General features: G+C 38.4%; 1 protein-coding gene across 2 annotated transcripts in view; it reads right to left on the reverse strand.

Moving 5' to 3' along the window:
* Window positions 1–8,003: 8,003 nt before the first annotated feature.
* The window catches only part of DHX15 (DEAH-box helicase 15), a 44,755-nt gene continuing 32,988 nt past the window's right edge, over window positions 8,004–19,770 (reverse strand). For both annotated transcript variants that reach the window (XM_014885154.2, XM_088163224.1), the window contains exons 11-14: window positions 19,516–19,638; window positions 17,181–17,371; window positions 9,781–9,950; window positions 8,004–8,569 (exon numbers count right to left, since the gene is read on the reverse strand). In XM_014885154.2, the coding sequence (XP_014740640.1) occupies window positions 8,452–8,569; window positions 9,781–9,950; window positions 17,181–17,371; window positions 19,516–19,638 (602 nt within the window). In that variant the 3' untranslated portion in view covers window positions 8,004–8,451. The remainder of the gene's footprint in view (window positions 8,570–9,780; window positions 9,951–17,180; window positions 17,372–19,515; window positions 19,639–19,770) is intronic.

Genomic DNA, 19,770 nt, shown 5'->3' on the forward strand with positions numbered 1-19,770 from the left:
AGATTCTCTAAAGCCATCTAAATGCAAAGACCAATCGAAAATACACAACCACCAAGAAAACGGGACTTTTCTCAAAATGCTTTCATCTCACCATAGCTCTATTATTTGCTTTGCCTGAGTTCAGATTCAGTTGCTTGCTCTCCATCCATGAGCAAATTTCATCTAAGCATTGGGTCATCACGATAATTGAAGTTACATGAAAAGGCAACTGAATGAAGTAAAGCTGATTATTCAAAAAGAAAGAAAAAAAATGAGACAGGAGATTTAAAGCTAGATTACATGAATTTTGCTCATCTCAAAAATGCAGGAAATTATTTTCCTTGAATTCTGCAAGATCAAGTGTGCCACTGATTAAAACTTTGTCTACTAAAGTGGAAGAGCAGAACACTGATGAGTTTGATTGTCCTGCAAGCAAGATATTTTCAATGAGACTGTTACCAAATGAAGCCACTATGATAATTTAATTCCTAGTTCAGGCCTTCCAGCAGCTTTTCAACATGAGTAATCTCCATCAGTTCAATACCTCCAAAATTATAAATAACAACCAGTGAATACATGCCATTCAAATGTCAGCAGGCATGAACTTATGAGGTAGTTAATAACTTTTATAGCCTCACCACCAATTAACAATGTAAATAAATTGCTAAAGCCCTATCAGATTATAATTTCCCAAAAATAACATTCCTGTGATTATGTTTGTGTGATTATAGTTATGAAGTAACTAATCAGAGCTGGAGGGAGAACCCTAGAATAACCCAAATTAGCAGGAATCAAGATGGTTGGCTTCTCATGAGTCCCTGCCCCTAGTGTAAGTATCTTTACATCTGAGAACCATCCCCCCCAGCTATTCTGCCAGCTTCTGGCTCATTAGCAAACTACTGAGTGGCGAAAAAGGAGTGGACTCAGCATTATTGTATTGGTCAAGGTAAAGATGTTGTCTAAAGATGGATGTACTGAAAGGTATGAGGAGCTCTCAGGGCTCAGATAATGAAAAAGGCAGGAAGCTACACCTAATTCAGCACATTATTCAAAGCTCATTGATACAGCAGTAGCACCTTCAGATCACAAACTGTATTACAGACTGAAACAATATTCAGCTACTCCTTTGGCACTATACAGTGTATCACATGGGCAGGAGTTGCAGGAGGGAGGAAGGCAGACTCGCAGCCACACGTGGTAGAACTTGGGGAAATTGCATTTAACTGTCTTTTGCACAATCCCAAGAAAAGCTTTGATCAATACAGAATTCCATTTTTACACAAGAAATACCACAAAGAGGCAGCAAAGCCTCAGAAATAATTGATAGATATTTCAAAGGGTTTTGACAGAACACTAAGTTTGGATTTCTTCAGTGACATCATATTTGAGCCAATTAAGAAAAACAAACCTTGTTAGGAGAAAATCTAGGCACACATTTGTACCAGAAATGGTTTTGCAGCTTGTAAGCCCATGTCCTTTTCTTTACATATTGGCCAAAATCAAGGGAAAGAATAAACTGTTCTTCTTAAAGCAGGTTTTTTAATGTTTAAGTTTTTTAAGTAGTAAGAACAAAGATTTGCTGTTGACTTTGTTCTTCATTTAGGAAGCTCTACTCTGAGTCTAGAAAACACAGCATTTGTAGAGTGGTTTTTATGATCAAATTAGTTTGCTAAAAATAAAAGCAAATTAATTTCTGAGATCTCACTGTACCTAATGAGAGATCTAAACATTAGTCTCATATCAAGCCATTAGACTACATTTGTATCCTTAATCTTTACTTGCAAAAATAATATCCATTAGAGGCAATTATTTTGTGAAGAAGAAATGTGATTATGAATGAGATCTCAAAGTGAGATTTTCCTATTCACTTTTCTCTCCATAATTCTCCTCCAGAAACAAGCAGGATTTCTGTATGCTGCAGAAGAGTCAGAACCACTGCATTACTATTCAACCTTGTATTTGACAATGCTTGAGAATGTAGAGAACAGACATTTGAATAGTGTTTGGATTTACATAGCAGCAAGTCCAGCAAGGAGCTTGAGAGCAAAAACACTTTAACACTGGTTTCCTTACAAGGAGAAACTTCATTGTCCATAAACTTACAGAATATTAAATGTCAGTTTTCAACAAACAGGGCACATATTATAAACATCAAGACTGGAATTATAAATTCTTGCCAATTCTTGTATTTGATTTCTGCTCCTAATCAAATTATTTGTTTAAAGTATGTAGAAGCAGCAGTAATTTGAGTTTACTTCCATTATATTGTATAACCAGTAACACATTAGAACAAAGCTGTCAATGCCCTCTTGGACAGCTGCTTTGAGAAACTCACACTGCTTCAAACCTGCTGCTGCTGCTGTACAAATTGTAAGCTTTTCTGTACAAACTGTAAACCTTTTAGGAAGGGTTCAAAGGGCATTAATTTCTTTAAAAGAATGATACTGTCCCTGTCACAGTAAAGGCTTATCAGTTACTTGTTATTCAACATGCAAAATGAAACAACCTCAAAGATATGATTCTAAGGTTTGAAAGGTCAAATTAAGTCTGAGTCTTTAAAGTAATACAGAAATTTTGATATCAAACACTAGCATTTTCATAAAGCTGAAAAGGTTTCTATTTTTGAGGTTAACACTGGTTACTAATATAAGTAGAAGTGGTTTGACTGCTCAGCTGAATGTTTAAATAGACAAAGCATTCAGGAAATACAATCCACCAGTGGCCCTCCACTCAATGGAGCCTGGTAAGAGCTGATGCTTTAAGTGTTTATTGTTTATGCTGCTGGAAGCAATGAGGCTGGGAACATTAATGGAATAGGCTCACAAAATAAACACTGAATTCAAATGGAAGGCAAGAGGCCTACTTTAGCTAAAGGAATAAGACCAACCCAAAATAACACGTTTAAAGCCACAAGAAATATTTATTATCAGCATTAATTTGTGCTATGTTTTATTTTTCTATACAACAAAACTACTGCATAGCTTTCACAGCTGGAAGAACCACTCAGAGCTGAGATGTACACAAATGAAAATTTTTTATCATCTGTCCAACATACATTCAGTGCTCCTGAGAAACCACTATATGAGTTGAAACTGCAAGATCAAACACCTACAATCAGCAGAACTAGTCTTATTATCACCTCTACAGGAATGTTATTTTACTGCTGTTACCATATTTAGTTTAATCCCTTGATAGTAAAGCTTCAATCTCCTTGATGTCAACCACTTATCTCAAACGCATCAGTTAACCAATTAAAAGGCAGCCCAAGCTTATCATTTGTGAAAGAAAAACTGAAGAGAGGGGCAAACGCTCTCATAATGGTTTCTTTCTGGTTTTAAAGCTGCCTGTTTGAAGCTTAAAAATATGAGACATTTGAATTACTGGGAACCGATGCCCAATTCTAGGAACAGTTCCAGGAAGCATACGTACCCCAAAACAAAGCTACCAGTGTCAGAGGTAAGGCTGACCAAGTAGATCGTTTTTCCCTCTGCTTCACGTAAATCAAATGTCACATACATAGCTATGAAGTTAAATAAATTTAGGTCAATAAACTACCAGAGTAAGTGAAATAATTTTGAAAGGTCAACAAACTACCAGAGTAAGATTATACTTCTAATAGTAAAATATGTTTATTATTAAAACTCTCAGCTGTTCTAAAACCAAGATAAATGTCCAATCTTCACAAACTCCAGTAAGTGAATAAATTTGTGTACTTTATTATAACTCTGCTTTCTACTGTCATAGTGTGCTATGGCTTTTTATTGCTATATGTTATTAGAAATGAACTAGAGCAATCTGATTAAAAATTAATAATTGTAGCTGGACTGGATGGAAGGAAAACTCTTTTGCCTTTTGATTTCGGCTGTGGTATCTTTTCAAATGAAACCATGACAGTGGTGAAATCTAATGTCAGCATTTTTGCTTTAAGCTGCATTTCTTATGGCAAATAATGAGCAGTTTCCAGCATGCACTGTGTAGCAGTGCAGGCTGCAAGTTACATGTCACAAACCAATGCTGTGTCACAAGCCCTGATCCAAAAAGGGAGGTGGTGAGCAGACAAAACTAACCAAAGTGATACAGAACACATCAACCCAGGCTGGCCCATACCAGCTGCTCTCTACCTTCCATGAATGGACACAGGTACAAAGAATGAAGACATTCCTGTAAACCCCAAAGGAATGTCACCATCTGTCTTTAGAACTGCAGTACATACAGATCTCCCAAAAGCAAGAGTTCAGGCGTTTTTATGACATCAGAATATGGCAAAGCATGGAGTCACCATTTATTCTATTCCCTGACAAAAATTCTAAGTGCTAATCTAAACACTGGTCACTTCTTTGTATCTCCATAATGAAGATATGTCCCTAACCACATGTACTTAGCCATTAGTAACTACCTCTGTGTCAAACAAACCTAAATACAGTTATTACCTCACACTGATACTAGCCCTTTACTGCTCTGAGGTATTACACAGCAGCACAATTAAGACGGAAGACTTCCTCTTTTCAAAAAATAAACTTCTTTCACTGCGTAGCTTTCCTGTCATCTAATCCATATTTTGTATTTTCAAAAGTCCCGCACTGTATTAAATAGTTTATTATATACAAATATTTTCAAAAAACATCAGAATGTCTCTGATAAAAAGATCACTCCAAGGAAACAATACATCACTTTTCCTTTTAGATTGTTCCAAAGCAGATTACCAATTAATCCTAAGGAGCAGTTCCTCTCTGCTCCAAAATACATGTACACCCTTGGCTAGCAGTCTGAACACTCTAAAGTGGCATCAGCAAGGCAGGGAACACAGCAGAACAGCAAGTGCTGCAGCTGCTGGGGGCAACTCTGTACTTTTATTTAGGAACTCTCGCTCCTCAGACCAGCAAAAAGAGCCCAGTGTCTTGTAGTCAGTTGTGGCTTTTCACAGAACAAAACAGAAGCTGAATTTCTATTTGACATCAGCAAACTCTTGATTTCCAACTTTTCCCCTTATTTCCTGCATTCTGCATAAGTATGTAAGTATAAGCAGCCAGAGCTCTGATGATGGGCAGAGCTCTGAGTATTTTTAAAATGTTTAAGAGGGAGGCAGTAACCTCCCTACACTCATAGATGAAGCAGTTTAATTCCTATGCCTCCTTCTTGGTCTTCTTTTGCTTCTCTGGGCAACCTTTTTTGACATTTTCCCCATCAGAAAAAAAGGAACAAGGTTTTACCTTTCAACAGTGAACTGAAAAACCCCCAGAGCTACTCTCAAACCCAAGTTCCTCTGCGTGCATGTACCCCTGAGACAGCGGTAGCTAAGGAGGTGGCTCCCTGTAGGAGTCAGGAAATATCCTACCTCAAGAAGCCCTGCTGTCCCTGTCATTACTCCTTCAGATACTGACTTCTTAGACATCTGGCTCCCCTCCCACTGCTATATGGCTCTAAAATTACATCAAAAGTGAGATTTGCCGTAACTCTTAAGGTACCCACAGTGATTTAAGGGAGCCTGTTTCTACCCTGAACCCTTGCATGGTCTCAGTTGAGATCAGTACTGGGCAGAGAACAAACTGCACAAAGCCACTCCAACCCCGGGGCCATTCTCCACTACTCAATTCTTAGCGAAGGAATAACTCTATACACAGCACACACAGTCCCCTGTAAGGAAATGCTTTAGTCCTCAACTCGAGTATTGCAAGTGCTTTGTCGGTTCTTCAATAAAGGGGAGTATTTTTCAGGAATACACAAGTGTCATGCAAGTATCAAATGCAATAGGTTCCCCAGGTGTCAAGGCTTCTATGTCTTCCTGAAGTACTATCCCCCAGATTCCATCAGTATCCCAGCAGGAAAGCTGTTTCCCGTTGCTCGCAGGAGAGGTGGGGGCACCCGGCCTGCTCTGTCCCCAGTGACAGCTGGGACACCGCCAGCCTTCCAATTAAGCCCAGGTGTCACCAGCTTAATTGGAAGGTGGCAGGGTTGCACAGCTCTCAGAGGACATGAGTTTGGCCAGTAGTATTTGCATTCCTGGTAGCAAAGGCAGAGTAGAGTGAAAGAGCCCAGGTCAGCTGTCACAGCCCAAGCTGAGCTTGTGGGTATGACAATTCAAGGAAAAAGAAAACCACCAACACAAGCCAAAGTCTTTCCTGTGTCAAGTTCCACTCACAGCCATAGCCATCTGCTCCCACATCCCCAAGGACCCAAGCGACAGCAGCTGATGCCAGCTGGTTCTGGGGTCCCTAAGGTGTTTCGTGCAGAGAACTGTCTGTGGCCCTTGCCAGACCTGGGCAAAGTCAGGCCGAAGGTGGTTCTACACCGTTGAGCTGAAGGCTGCACACAAATACTAGAGCAATTCTTACCTGGGGAGCAATCGTTTTTCAGCATTGCACAAAGCAACCCCTTCTGCTCACCACACAGAGGATAAGGAATCATCAGGAAACCCCACATATCCAGCCTGAGTCATCCCAGAGCAGCAATTTGCAAAATCAACATTTGCATGTTCAGGAATACTAGTTTGAAATCCAGTTGCTTAAGAAGTTCAGAATTCCTGTTTCAAATAAAACCTCTTCTAACTGCAATCAGTAAACACAATCTAGTTTGACATTATGATGCAGAATGAAGCTCTTTCTTTCCTTCCTACTGAAAATGGTTTGGTAGGGCAGGAAAGTCCAGACTCATCTCACATTCCCTCTCACTTAGCAAACCCAAGACAGACTCCCAACTCTACTGCATTATAAATCCACATAAATTCTAATCTTCTGACATTTTTATCTTCACTATTACTATTTTAGTTGCTAACGAAGTTTTCAAAACTTCTATCATAGAAGTAGCAATTAAAAAAAAAGTTGGAACTGGAATAAAATCCTAATTATTAAAAGTAATTTTATAGCCCAGTGCTATGATTTAAATAGGATAGGATACCCCAAACATGAGTGCTTAAAATTAGTCTGAGGTTAGTTAGCAGCTCTGCAAATCTAACCTATTTTTGCTTCAACCTTACTGCATGACAGCAGCACCGCTCTCTTCCTAAGGGAACCAGTTTCAGCAAGAGCTGATCCAGCTGCTCTTTGCCAGAAGGACCAAAGCTCAGCATTCCAGGGGGAGGGAAAAATAGAAATCTGATCAAATACATTAAACCACAGAATGGATTGGGTTCAAACAGACCTTAAAGATCATTTAGTTCCAACCCTCCTGCCATGGGCAAGGACACCTTGCACTAGACCAGGCTTCTCAAAGCCCCATCCCACTTGACCTGAACACTCCAGGGACTGGGCACCCACAATTCCTTGGACAATCTCCTGCAGTGCCTCACCACTTTCACAGTGACAAATTTCTTCCTTATGTCGAATCTCAATCTACCCTCTACCAGAATAAAATCATTGCCCCTTGTCCTGTCACTTGCAAAAGCTTTTACCACAGACCCTGGTAAAAATCCTCAGTCATTCTTCTAAAACCTCTGGAGGTATTTTAAGGCCACAATAAGGTCTCCTCCTTTTCTCCAGGCTGAACAATACCAACCTTCTCAGCCTGTCCTTCTAAGAGAGGTGCTCCAGCCCTGTGATCAAATTTTACTATAAATTCCTCATGGGATTATGCTGTCAAATCATATTTCACAAAAAATCACTATGAAATTACAACAGTGCAGTGTGATTTGATCTACAGTGTCACTTATGCTATTGTGTTGATCCTAAACAGTACCTGAACATTGCCCAGCAGGACAATTTCTACCTGGCCACACACACACTTCACTTTATAGGACACGCTACTACAGTTCTGTCTGAGAAATATTTAGGGCTATGTTGGAAGAAGGCATCCTCCTAACACATCTGCATGCATTCTGAGTTTTCCTAAATAATTTTAAGAAGTTTGCAAGGGATCAACATTGTATGCATCATATTATATCATCATTGTGCTGCTTAAACATCTGTACTTTTAATATTAAAATATTAAATTACTGCCATGTCAATCAAACAGCAGTTTAATGGGAGACTAAATGGGCTTCTCATATTTCAATCAAAACAATAGAAATACTGACATACTGTGGCACAAAATTAGTATAAATAGACTTTATTGAAGTCAGTACCTTTGTACTGAAGCCAAAGATTGTGTCTACAGAAGCACAAGTTGTAACATTTCACAACTTCTAAAAGGAATGTCAACAATTACAACGATCATGCATACCATGGTCGATAATCACATTTTTAGAAGCATTTTCAACCATTTCTAAAGAAATGCTTATAACATTGTTATATATAGAACTACTTTCAATAAACTGCAAAACATTGATTAGCTTTTCCAGTATGAGCTACAGTGTCAACACAAAAGGGAGGCATAAATGTTTAATTTATGAAATCAGAATGGAATATTTACTGTAAAGAAAAATTAAAAAGCTTTCAAATAAAGGCCATTATTGAACCAAAGTGAAGAGCACAACTTGAACTTTGAATCCTTTCATCTCTTAAAGCTGTCCTCTGAATAACTTCAGTTCAAAGCATAAATTCAGTACTGTGAGTATTCCTTGGACTGAAGTTTGGCAATGATGCGATCCAACTGTCTCTTTGCTTCGCACTGTGGAAAATTGCTCATGTCATAATATTGAGGGGCAATTTTCACCAGCCTGTCAAAAAAGGAAAAGCTTGTTACTGATACTCAAACTTTAAGATGCATCTTAGAGAGGTTCTACAACTGAAGGAAACAATGGTTATCCATTATTTTCAGTTCATTCTGCAATTCTAAGACTAACTGAAATTTACACACATGCACACGTATCTAAAATCGCAGTGCCATCCTGAGCAAGTGTCCAAGTCCAAAGCAAAAAGCATGCACACGAGTCTTATAAGATGCTCCTGTCTGGCCATGTGCCCCTTCCAGACTCTTCCTGGTGCTTCATACCTGACATGGTAACCCACACAGCCAGAGCCTCCACTTAATGTCAGAGACCATCAGCCACCGAAGTCTATGCAAACATCCACTTGTGTCAGAGTACAGTTCAGCCTCAGCTGTTTTAAACTTAAAAATACAACCAAGGCCATAGGATGTGCTTTAGGTTAGACAGTGTTTGTTGAAACAAGATTTCTAAGCAGGGATTCAAAGACATTTTCCATTAAGATACTACAGACAATATAAATACATATGCTGTACTTTCCAGCTTATGAATCTTTAAACTCTTCCTGCGCAACAGTAAAATTACAGCAACTGAAGAGCTATGTCCCCAAAGCTTACTACAACCTGGTAGTTGAAGTACAACCTTAAAGACAGGCAAGATGCTTCACATCTCTGCTTGTCTGCAGATTCAGGCTTCTGATTTCCTTGCTACACTCAGCTGATGAATAATTATCGTGACGTGTCAAATTGTAGCACTATTATCACATATTTCCTTAGAATTTTAAGAAGACATGAAATGCTGTTCAGAGCCTTCTGAAAAAAGTCAGAACAGAAGTTGTCCTAGATCTTGAGAACAGAAGCACTGATACTGAGGTACTGGTATTTCCTAACTCAGGTATGCAAGTGGGTACTGTGACATACCCCCAAACCTCACAACTCCAAGCTTACTGAAGTAACTGGTTCTAAGTCAAGCTGTGCACTGCACAAAGTCAAGGCATCAGAGGTCTAAACACAAAACCCACGAACAAGCACAAGTACCCACAAAGAAAACCTTTAATCATCTACAAGATCTGAAGTCCATACCATTGCCATTCCTCAAACCATTTTTGTAAAACTAGCTTCAGGGAAAGTGAAAAGAATTACCTCAGCTTAACAAAAGGGAAAAAAACCCAAAATACCAAGAACTCTACAGTAGATCATGACTGTTGCAAGACTCTAGCTTACCATTCTGGCTTGATGTCTGTACATGTCCGGATGTAATTCTTCGTTGTAAGGACAAATTCATTATACAGCACCCATTCTGGTTTGTGATCAAGAACAGTGGAAGGATGCAACTGCACCACCTGGTTATCTTTCACTGTTAAGTAATGCCCTGTTCGCTCCAAATGTGCCACCTAAATAAAAAGACGTTTTTTCATTAACACAGGCAATTTTTAAATGAAGCAATTTCAAGCTGATTGTTAAGTGCTCTATACAAAACATACTAACCCAACTTTCAAACCTCATCTAAATTTGGCACATTACTTGACCACTTCAAGTATTCATGCTTTTTATAGACAATCAAGATGCCAGATGTTTTTGCTAACTACCATGGTAAGTGTATATTCTAATACACAATTCAAGCAACATACAAAAATAATTATCACCCAAAGAGAATAATCATTATTAGAACAGCAGCAATGCAAACACAAAGTACTGGAAGGGAATATATACTGGACAGGTTTGCAACATCACACAAAGTCAACTGTGGTACACTACAGACATCTGCTTCAAGCATTTCATTTGCAGTAGCCACTGTGGGACCAGTAAGCCACAATGTTATCCTTTTATGAGAGAGGTCTCACTACAGCATGAGCTTCAGAGCTGGAAAATGTAGGTTCAGCAACACACTTGTGCTGTGACCTTGGTGAAAATCAATTAACCTTCCTCTGACTAAGCTTCTTGCTCTGTGAAAGGGAATAATGCCTGCCTTGCCAAGATACTCCGATACCTAGCTCATTAAGATTTGGTAAAGCAGACAGTTATCCTTAGAATAATATCCTCTGTACAAACAGCTAATCTAACAGAACAAGTAACTAAAATTAACCCTTTGATACCAGTAATTGAAAATAACCTCATCTCATTACATATATATACACATACAGAGGAAGTAAAAAGATTAAATAGGTTGGGCAACAGCTGAAAGACATCAAAAAGACATTTTTAGTAAGCTCATTAGTTGTTCTCCTTTAATACAGGCTGTGTATTTCCTGGTTTTCTTGAATTCGTATGTATATTTCACCTTTTTTTCTGCCTAGTCAACAGCAAATTCCACCTATTAGATTAAAACCTCAGGCCTTCTAAAGCAGCAGCTACCGCAAGTTTTAAGCCAGAATACCTCTTTACCAAGAAATTACTAAGAGTGTGCTTCTCTTTAAAACATTACCACATTAATATCCAGAACATGTTTTAGGAGTAGAACAAAGTATTTCAATAGACTGCAAATTTTGTCACAAAAGAATTGAGAGATAACACTTTATTTCAAGTCTAGGAAACAGAAGTGGTTCCTTTAAATGGAGATTAACAGCACACTGTCTGTAATGATTTAGGCCTAATTTTATTCAACTTAATACAACATCTGTGATATAAACAGCCGTATAGGTGCAAACCAGACTAGACTAGACACTTATCTGTCACAGGCCTAGCACAAATACAGCACTTCACTGTGGGATTATGATTTCTTTTAAATTAAGTTTTGTTTAAAAATCAGTTTCATTTTTCAGATCTGAAGTACACATGCATACAAAAATATCTGTTTTATCTGTTCTAGCTCTTCCTAGGAAAGGACATAATAATGAATTATTTAGATTTCATTCTAGAAAAGTGTGCTGTTAAATTTAATACAATTTACCTTTAGCACCTCAGTCTCACTCATATGTATTAAAACAGTAAAGTATTATACTCTACCTTTCCCAAATACAATTTCCTCTTCCATGTAATCTGTAATGGCAGAGCTATGTTTCTTATTGACTTTGCATAATTCTGAAGCAAACTCAAAGAAATACAAAGAAAATGTTTCCTTAGACCACTGATATCAAGGACAAGCCACCTTCAGGTGGTAACACACTATCGTGACTGGCTTCAATTCTGAGGTATCAGTGAGTTGCAGTATTTGTCCTCTTTAGATGTTTCTACAGAGTGTGCTCATTGGCACATCCCTTGGTAAAGAATTTCAGGGTTAATGATGGCTACTCTGTGGGGAAATACACAGTGAACCTATGGCTCCAGAGTGATCTGCCAGCTGCTACATTTTCCTGCTCATTCCTGGTCTGCACTACTCCAGCACAGCTGACTGAGCCCATTCTTGCTTCCACTCTGTATGTGGCCTACCAGGTCACTGAGCTGAATGGATTTAGAATGGGCTCAGGCAGGCACCAAGACTGACATAAGGGGGCAAACAAGTATAAATGGGAGGGAGCTTATATCACTTCTCTGAAACCCTGTCTTACAAGCAATACCAGTGCCTGTAAACACAGGGGTGGTTGGACCAGGTGCTCTCCAGAGGGCCCTTTCACCTCAACCATTCTGTGATACTTTTCAGAGTACAGAGCATGAGCTTCCACAGAAAATACAAGATCCTAGACAAAGTTTGTCTAGGAAGTGGGTTCATTTTTTGATGAGTGGTGGTAGCAAGCAAGATACTACAGAACATACCTGAACCCTGAGATCACCAAAGAATTATGCTGTCTGAACATGACTCTAAAAGAATGGGCAAGTGCCAAGCTAGCCCATGTATCCCTGCAACAGATTACTCTGCAGCCCCAGAAAGCCCACATGGCTGATTTAGAGACAACTGTAATATTTTTATGAACATGACAAACCCAAATGGAAATAATGGCACATACCACCAGAGGAAAATGTTTCGCTTCTCACGCAACTTTAATAAGAATCACACACACTCCTCCGAAATTTTAAGTATGCTTGTGCCTATTTATTAGCTATTGTATCATTGAACCTAGAGGGTGAAGTCAGGGGTCTTCAATCAAACATTAACACACAATCCAAATGCACTTGAAAGGTCAAAAGCAGGAATAGTATCATAAGATCCAGCCCATTTAGATTTAAGGCTATATATTGTGACATGCTAGTTGACAGTTTAGGGAAATGATTGGTCCTTGTTCTTTCTGACAAAACAATGACAACATGCACACCAAAGGAACCCGGGCAGTTGCCTGGATTTCCAAAATTTCTGCTTGCAGCACACGCAAAAGTGTTTCTGAATGTATTAAAAAGTTTTACACCACTCTTCTGCATTCTTAAAGAGCAAAATGAATACTATTAAATGCACCAATGACTACCTTTGTGTCAGAGGTTTATTTTATTAGCATTCTATTATTGGAGGAGCCTGATTATGTAAAAATTTCAAAATATACATAATTCCATACAAGAAATAAGCACCAAAGACTGAGCAGCATCCAGAATGAGATTTTAATTAGAAGGCAACTCATCTGACAACTAACTTCCTGTACAGTATTGGTCATTTAAGGTTATCCTCTGTAGTGACCATGATATATATATAGTCTATGTGACAAAGTCACATCTCCCAAGAAAGATTTTGAGCTCAATCTCTATATCTTTCTAGCAAAGAGGGCCAGTGGTATCCCGGGGTGCATTAGAAGAACATTGCTTGCAGGATGAGTGCCCCTCTACTCAGCCCTAGAGAGATCCATCTGAAGTCTTCAGATCTGGGCTCCTCAACACAAGGGAGAGACATGGAGCTCCTGGAGCAAGTGCACAGAAGGGCTATAAGGATGATGAAAGGACTGGAGCACCTCTGTTATGATGAAAGGCTGAGGGAGCTTCAGCCTCAGGAACAGAGACCTCATCAGTGCCTATGAGTATCTGAAGGGAGGGTGGCAGGAGGAAGGAGCCAGCCTCTTTTCTGTGTTGCCAAGCAATAGACAAGAAGCAACAGACAGAAACGGACTGAAGTTTCATTTAAACATGAGAAAGAACTTTTTACTATGCACTGACAGAGCACTGAAAGAGACTGTCCAGAGAGTTTGTGGTTTCCTTCACTGGAGATATTCCAGAACAGTCTCAACACAATCCTGTGCCATGTTCTCTAGGATGACTCTGTTTTAGCAGGGAGGTTGGACCAGATAATCCAACTGTGGTCCCTTCCAACCTGATCCATTGATTTGAAAACACAGGATTTGTTTCCACCTGTAAATTCTGATTCAAATGTTCAACTATCAGTTCTTGTTCTGTCTTCAATACTAGAATGAAAATACAACGATAAAGACCTAGGCTGCTTTTGACAACTGATAAAAAAAAAAAAAAAAAAAATCGCTATGAGGACGATGACCCATCCTTAAGATATTCTGTCATTTGCTTGCCTTTTCCAATTTGTTTCCTTAGCTTACTTTCTGTAGCATAACTACTTTTTGCTTAATCTTAGCCACAGTTACTTCAGCTACTATTAACACTTTAAAGATTCTATGCTGAGTTTTCAATGGATATCGGTGATAAGCCTCCAATGAGGGGTTACCTCTTCTTGTTACTTATTTTGATCCCCAACTAACACTAAGCTACAGTATTTATCCTACTTAGATTTTTCTAAAGTATGCTTAGTTACTTAACAGAAGTAGGAGAAATAATCTATACCTAGTTCTGGAACATTACTACCAAATTACAAATATATTATAGTTTTACAACATGCCAATTTCTCTTCCTTTCTAAGACAGGCTATGTTTGGGACAAAATAATTGAGAAATCAGTACTTCTCTTTTTGCAAAGATCACTCTTGCTGTATTTTACATATCCTTTGCATATTCTGATGTGTGATACAGTAATTTTTACAAGTTTTGCATTACAAGAACTAGAAGAAATCTGAGACACAGCACAAAAATTGAACAACATTTAACTTCTTGTCAATATCTATCTTTCCAGAAGTTTTACTATACACAGAACTGTTGACAGTTTTAAATTGTTTTACTATTCACTTTGCTTGTCCATAGCAGATTTACTGGAATTCAATTTTGCATTTAAATATGAAGGGTAAAGAGATGATTCATCACCAGCAGAACTTTCACATTTATCTGTCTCTGACACACAACTGAAGGCAGGTAAACATACAGTATTTAGTACTGATTACATAACCAGTACTATTACAATAGTCAGTATAAGTCTAAACTGTCTGACCTAAACCACAGGCCTTGGTTAGTTCAGAAAATTCAACAGTGAAATTTTGTGACTACTTTTAGGACAGTAGGCAATTACCAAAGTATAAACAACGCAACAAATTAGAAGTATTTCAAGACAATGGCTGTTACTGCTTTTTCAGCTTCACACTGCCTTTTCAAATTTAGAAAATTTGAAGAATCAACTTCTGCCATGTGTTGTCCACAGACTTCAGTACTTTAAATGCAGAACCTATCTATAGCACACATTTCACAAGTGCCCACACTTGGAATTCCACATATGTCCTGTACTAAGAGGACAAAGGATGATGTATGCATTTCATTACTAAGGTTTCCTGAACAAGAACCCCCAAATGCTACAGCCTGAATATCAGCCTGAAGAGGGTGTAATGAGTATACAGACTACAATTGTTAAGTACTTCATCTGATGGTAAATAACATCTGAGCATTTAAAATTTTTCTACTGAGGATTTCTTAAAGCAATGTGGATTCATCATAGAAGGTTCAGAGTCAAGGTCAAATACATACCACACTATCATAAAGGTTTAAAGAGTTGAATAAACTCAAACTAAAATAGACTGAAACACTTTGAAGCAGAAGAGTCACAGCTGAAATGGCTTCCACTCCAAACAGTTTAAAGAGGTCTGCTATAGCTACTTCTTGATACACCCCAAAAATTCAATTAGGCGTTTTGGGTGAGGGAGGCAGTAAAAACCTACTGACCATGGAAGCCCAAGGAGACCTCCAGGCATGCTTTAATTTTCATCTGCCTGAGCCTACTTACTACTCTATTCACAACAAAAATACCAAGTCAGATCTTTAACTCCTAAGACACAGAGACCAAAAATCTACTCGCACCAACACTGGTGCAGCTCCCCATGCATGAGAATAGGTGTTTTTTAACAGCAAAACATCAATTAGAGGAAACAAAACCGAGAACACACCAAATTCCAAGTACACAGCCTGCCCACAGGTCCAATTAAGTGAAAGAAGGCATGGGGTATAGTGCCAAACGAAAGCGCAGCTGTGGCACTCAGACCTGCCTAGGGCCCAAAACGAATGGTGGGTAGAACTGTTCTTTGTCTTTCAAAACATTTACAGAATTAAAGGTATAGATGGGAATGTGTTCTGAAGCATTTGCCAAGAAATATGCAGAAAACATGTCCCAAATTCAAGGACTGAACACAGTTACAAGCCTACTTGTCTGAAAGGTTACAGCAAGTAGGGCTTTAGAACCATTTAATTATTTAAAAGCAGCCAACAGCCTTAATCTCCCATTTGCATTACAGTGAAATGCAGTTGCTGACATTGATATTTCTGTATTCTGAAAACCCAGGAAGATGTTTCTGTTGCAGACTGGCTGGCTGAGCCCTGGAGACAGCACTTGGCAGGGGCGGTTTAAGGACAGGGTGCCCAAGCCTATGCCCCAGTTTGGGTGTAATTCCAGTGCTTGTCAGGCCCATGCCATCTTCACCTGCACAGCACTGACCAACTGGCAAGTGTTTGTGTTTAAACACCATGAGAGTGCAGCCCAAGGACAAAATTAGGAGATGCCATGAGCACTGGTCAGCCTCTTAAAGACAACAAGATTGTGCTCTCCAGAAGCAAGCTATTAGGCTCTAGCAGAGATGTTGCAGAGATGTGTCAAATGCTTTTTTTGTTATGAAAACCATTATCACAACAGTCCAGAGTCAAGGAGGATGAAGATTCAGTCTGTATATGCAAGAGCCAGCAAAGAGACTCTAGCAGTCCTAAGGATGAAAGTTGAAGAGAAAAAACACAGCAGGATGGGATTAAGGGGAAAGAGCACCAAAACCAAACAAAAAAGTAACAAACAAAAACCCAAGCAGCCTGCATTCTAGCTTAGGGCATGCTTAACCTGAAATGCAAAGCATGCAGGTGGCAGCAGTGGAGACTGGCTTCCACAGCATCCTGGCTCAAGTGGCAAACGCATTTCAAACAGTATATATCTTGAGATTACAGAAGTGCTCCAGTACTCCAGTATCTGACCCATGTAATTGAAAAGTGAAATACAAATATAGAAAAATATACAAAAGAAAATACTCTCTTTCTGTAAAGATCATGTATTTTTCATATTTACATACCACTGTACTTCCCATTTTGGTATCAGATTACAAGTAACTTTAGAACTACGTATTCTGCAGTTACTTTGGAATGTTTTATGTAGTTACTTCATGAATGGTCATGCCAGAAAGGGGATTTTAATACACTGGTAAGACTGCCTAGAACTTTTTTTCCATTTGACTAAAGAATGTGCTACTTGAGTCATCACCTAGCAATCTGACAAAAGATTACATGGCAGTATAGTTAGCCAAGTGTAATTTAAGTAACATTTATTAAGCTTTAGTAAATTATAACAATGATACTAACATTATGAGCCACAAACACTGAACTGATTTCCCTATGACAATACATACATACCTGCATGAAATACCCAGTAACTAATGCCTTTCTTATGTTGATGTAATAGTCTCGGCTGGTAAAATCTGTGCTTCTACGAGGCAAATTAAATCTATCCATGATTCGTGACAGCTGTTGGCGTACATTGTCTGCAGACATCAGGGACCTGTAGTTAATGAAGTTGTCATAACACCACTGAACCGACTCATGATCTGCAACATTAGAAAACATGAATCAAAATTAGAACAAGTAAATAAAATAGCAACTAACCGATTCATCAGTGAGATGAACCAGAAAAAAAATATCCATAAACTTTTATAAATCCTAACAGTTCTTGGTTTATTCAGTCGATTTCTTGCACTAGGTAACTTGCCAAAACTTTTATATTCATGAAGCACATGGTCAGGACAGAAGAAAAGCAGGATTTTTTCCTCTCACCAATTTAATATAGACAGAATCACTGCTGTTTTACTGAAATACCACACCACTAAATTTTGGACACTTCAAAAATCCCATCCTGGAACTAGAAAAAACATCTTCTAAACGTGAAGTGTAAAACATAATGTGGTGTCAGGAACACTGCACAGCCTTTAACTGCAGCATGCAATAAACATACAAGACAACTGTATGTAACTATGCTGTACTTGAGAAATGAAACCCTACTTAAATTAAGCACCCAAATAACAGCTGAGAACTATGCAAATAGTCTGTTCTAAGTGTGACACACCTTGCAGCAGTTTAAGTAAATGTGACTGGGAAAATACAGCCACTGTAACACAACTCTGTACTCTAACTGTTCCTACTGCTGACAGCTCTGAGAAATCCGATGAAACAGCAAGCCTCAGCCATTCTGTCAGTATATATACCTGCATGTTTCACATCAAGAAACCCAGTTCTACCTAGAAATTCTGACTTTCCAAGTAGTGCTCTTCTAATCTTTTTCAGTTTAATAATCCAACAAAGCTAGCCTTAAGAATTAAAACTTAAGGTAACTCTAAGAAAGAAGAGACTTTTCTTAAACTGCACTGAAAAGACTGAAGGTTATGGAAGTCGAGGTAAGTCCAAGTTCTTTCTTGCACTTTATCTTACAGAATATATTATAAATGAAGTACGAATGAAGCTGTGGTACAGTTATGATTCTACTGTACAGTACCATAGCATATTACTTTCTGAGCCAACCAAACTATGCATCACAGAGAACCCATAGATATTTTACATTGTTCTAGATACAAAGAGTAATAGCATTTTGTCCTCTGATCCCAGAAGTCAATTCACAATTTCAGAAAATGATTCCTGAAATAATTCCATCCCTCAGTAACCTGAGTATTAAAGGCTTCCAGAAACATGCACAAATTGTCTACCAGACATTCTGGATCCTATTAATGAACAAGCTAACAGTAAAAAAACAAGCAACACATTTCTAGCTTATAGATATTTAATGAAAGTTTCTCAGCTATCATTTGTATTGTAAACTGAATGTATATGTACTTTTGCATTTATTTTGGATTGTCACATAATGACAGTGTTAGACAGTTTCAATACAAATTTTTTAAATCAAACCTGTAACAGAAAGAGGCATAAGCTGCATTTCTTTTCACTCAGGGTAAAAAGACTGTTTGCTTTTTGTTTGCTAATGGGGAAGAATAACTGGAGCACCAAAGTTTACATGGCTAGCAGTCTATTTGCCACCAATATAAGTGACTGTTAAAAACAGTGGGTCACTTTCTCATTTTTCAAGAGAACTCCTAGCTTCATCTGTTCATTCTTACCTTTTTTTAAGCTGCTAAAATATATTTCAGCTATGTTGAAGAGGATCATACATTTTCTCTAAAATTCCATCCACAGAAATGACATACTTGAAAGATATGTATCACACAGTCTATCTTACTTCTTCTTGATGCATAATTCCTTTGCCTCTCAATCTGTTCCAAACCCTTATTAGAGAATTCCTAACTACATTAAGAAGTTAGGATTAAAAACGTTTTTCTTCTAGGAACATATCCTTCTCCAAATTCACAATTTTTTCTGCACTGCTCTCCCTGAAAAATCACTAAGCAATTATGCAGATTTTTTTATAATTAATGTTAGATAAACTTCCAATATTTCTTAATTACAGGCACACTTGCTTTCTTCTGTCCAAGGTTACCCAGCATTGATTTTAAAGCCTGGCTTGTTTGCATGCTCATCAGTTTATTACAAGATTGCTTGGGTAGTTTTTTTGTTTTGTTTGACCCCTAAAGGAAAGTAGCACTTAAATAATAAAACCAAAGCCTTTCAAGTGTACTTGGAACCCAAAAACAGAAGCTAGCAGCACAAAGCATAACAAATATTTTTATTATAACAGACACAGACTTACTTTGCTTGAAAGCATGGTAGACATTCAGCAACGTCAAATGATCTCCATCTATGTGGGCAAACCTCATCTTGGCTTCATCTGCTGCTTTCTTTGCTTCCGTGGGGCGAACAAAACACTGTGGGACTAAACAAGGTTGGTATGGGCCCAACACAAACGCCCATATCGATGAGTCACGCATTCACAGATAGAGGAACAAGGCCTAGCTAGGTCAGTTCACAGAGCATAGGGCAGGGCAGGATGGCCTCCAACTGCATC

Source organism: Sturnus vulgaris, chromosome 4 (assembly GCF_052056855.1).
Source record: "Sturnus vulgaris isolate bStuVul1 chromosome 4, bStuVul1.hap1, whole genome shotgun sequence".
In the NCBI taxonomy this organism is placed as follows: Eukaryota; Metazoa; Chordata; class Aves; order Passeriformes; family Sturnidae; genus Sturnus; species Sturnus vulgaris.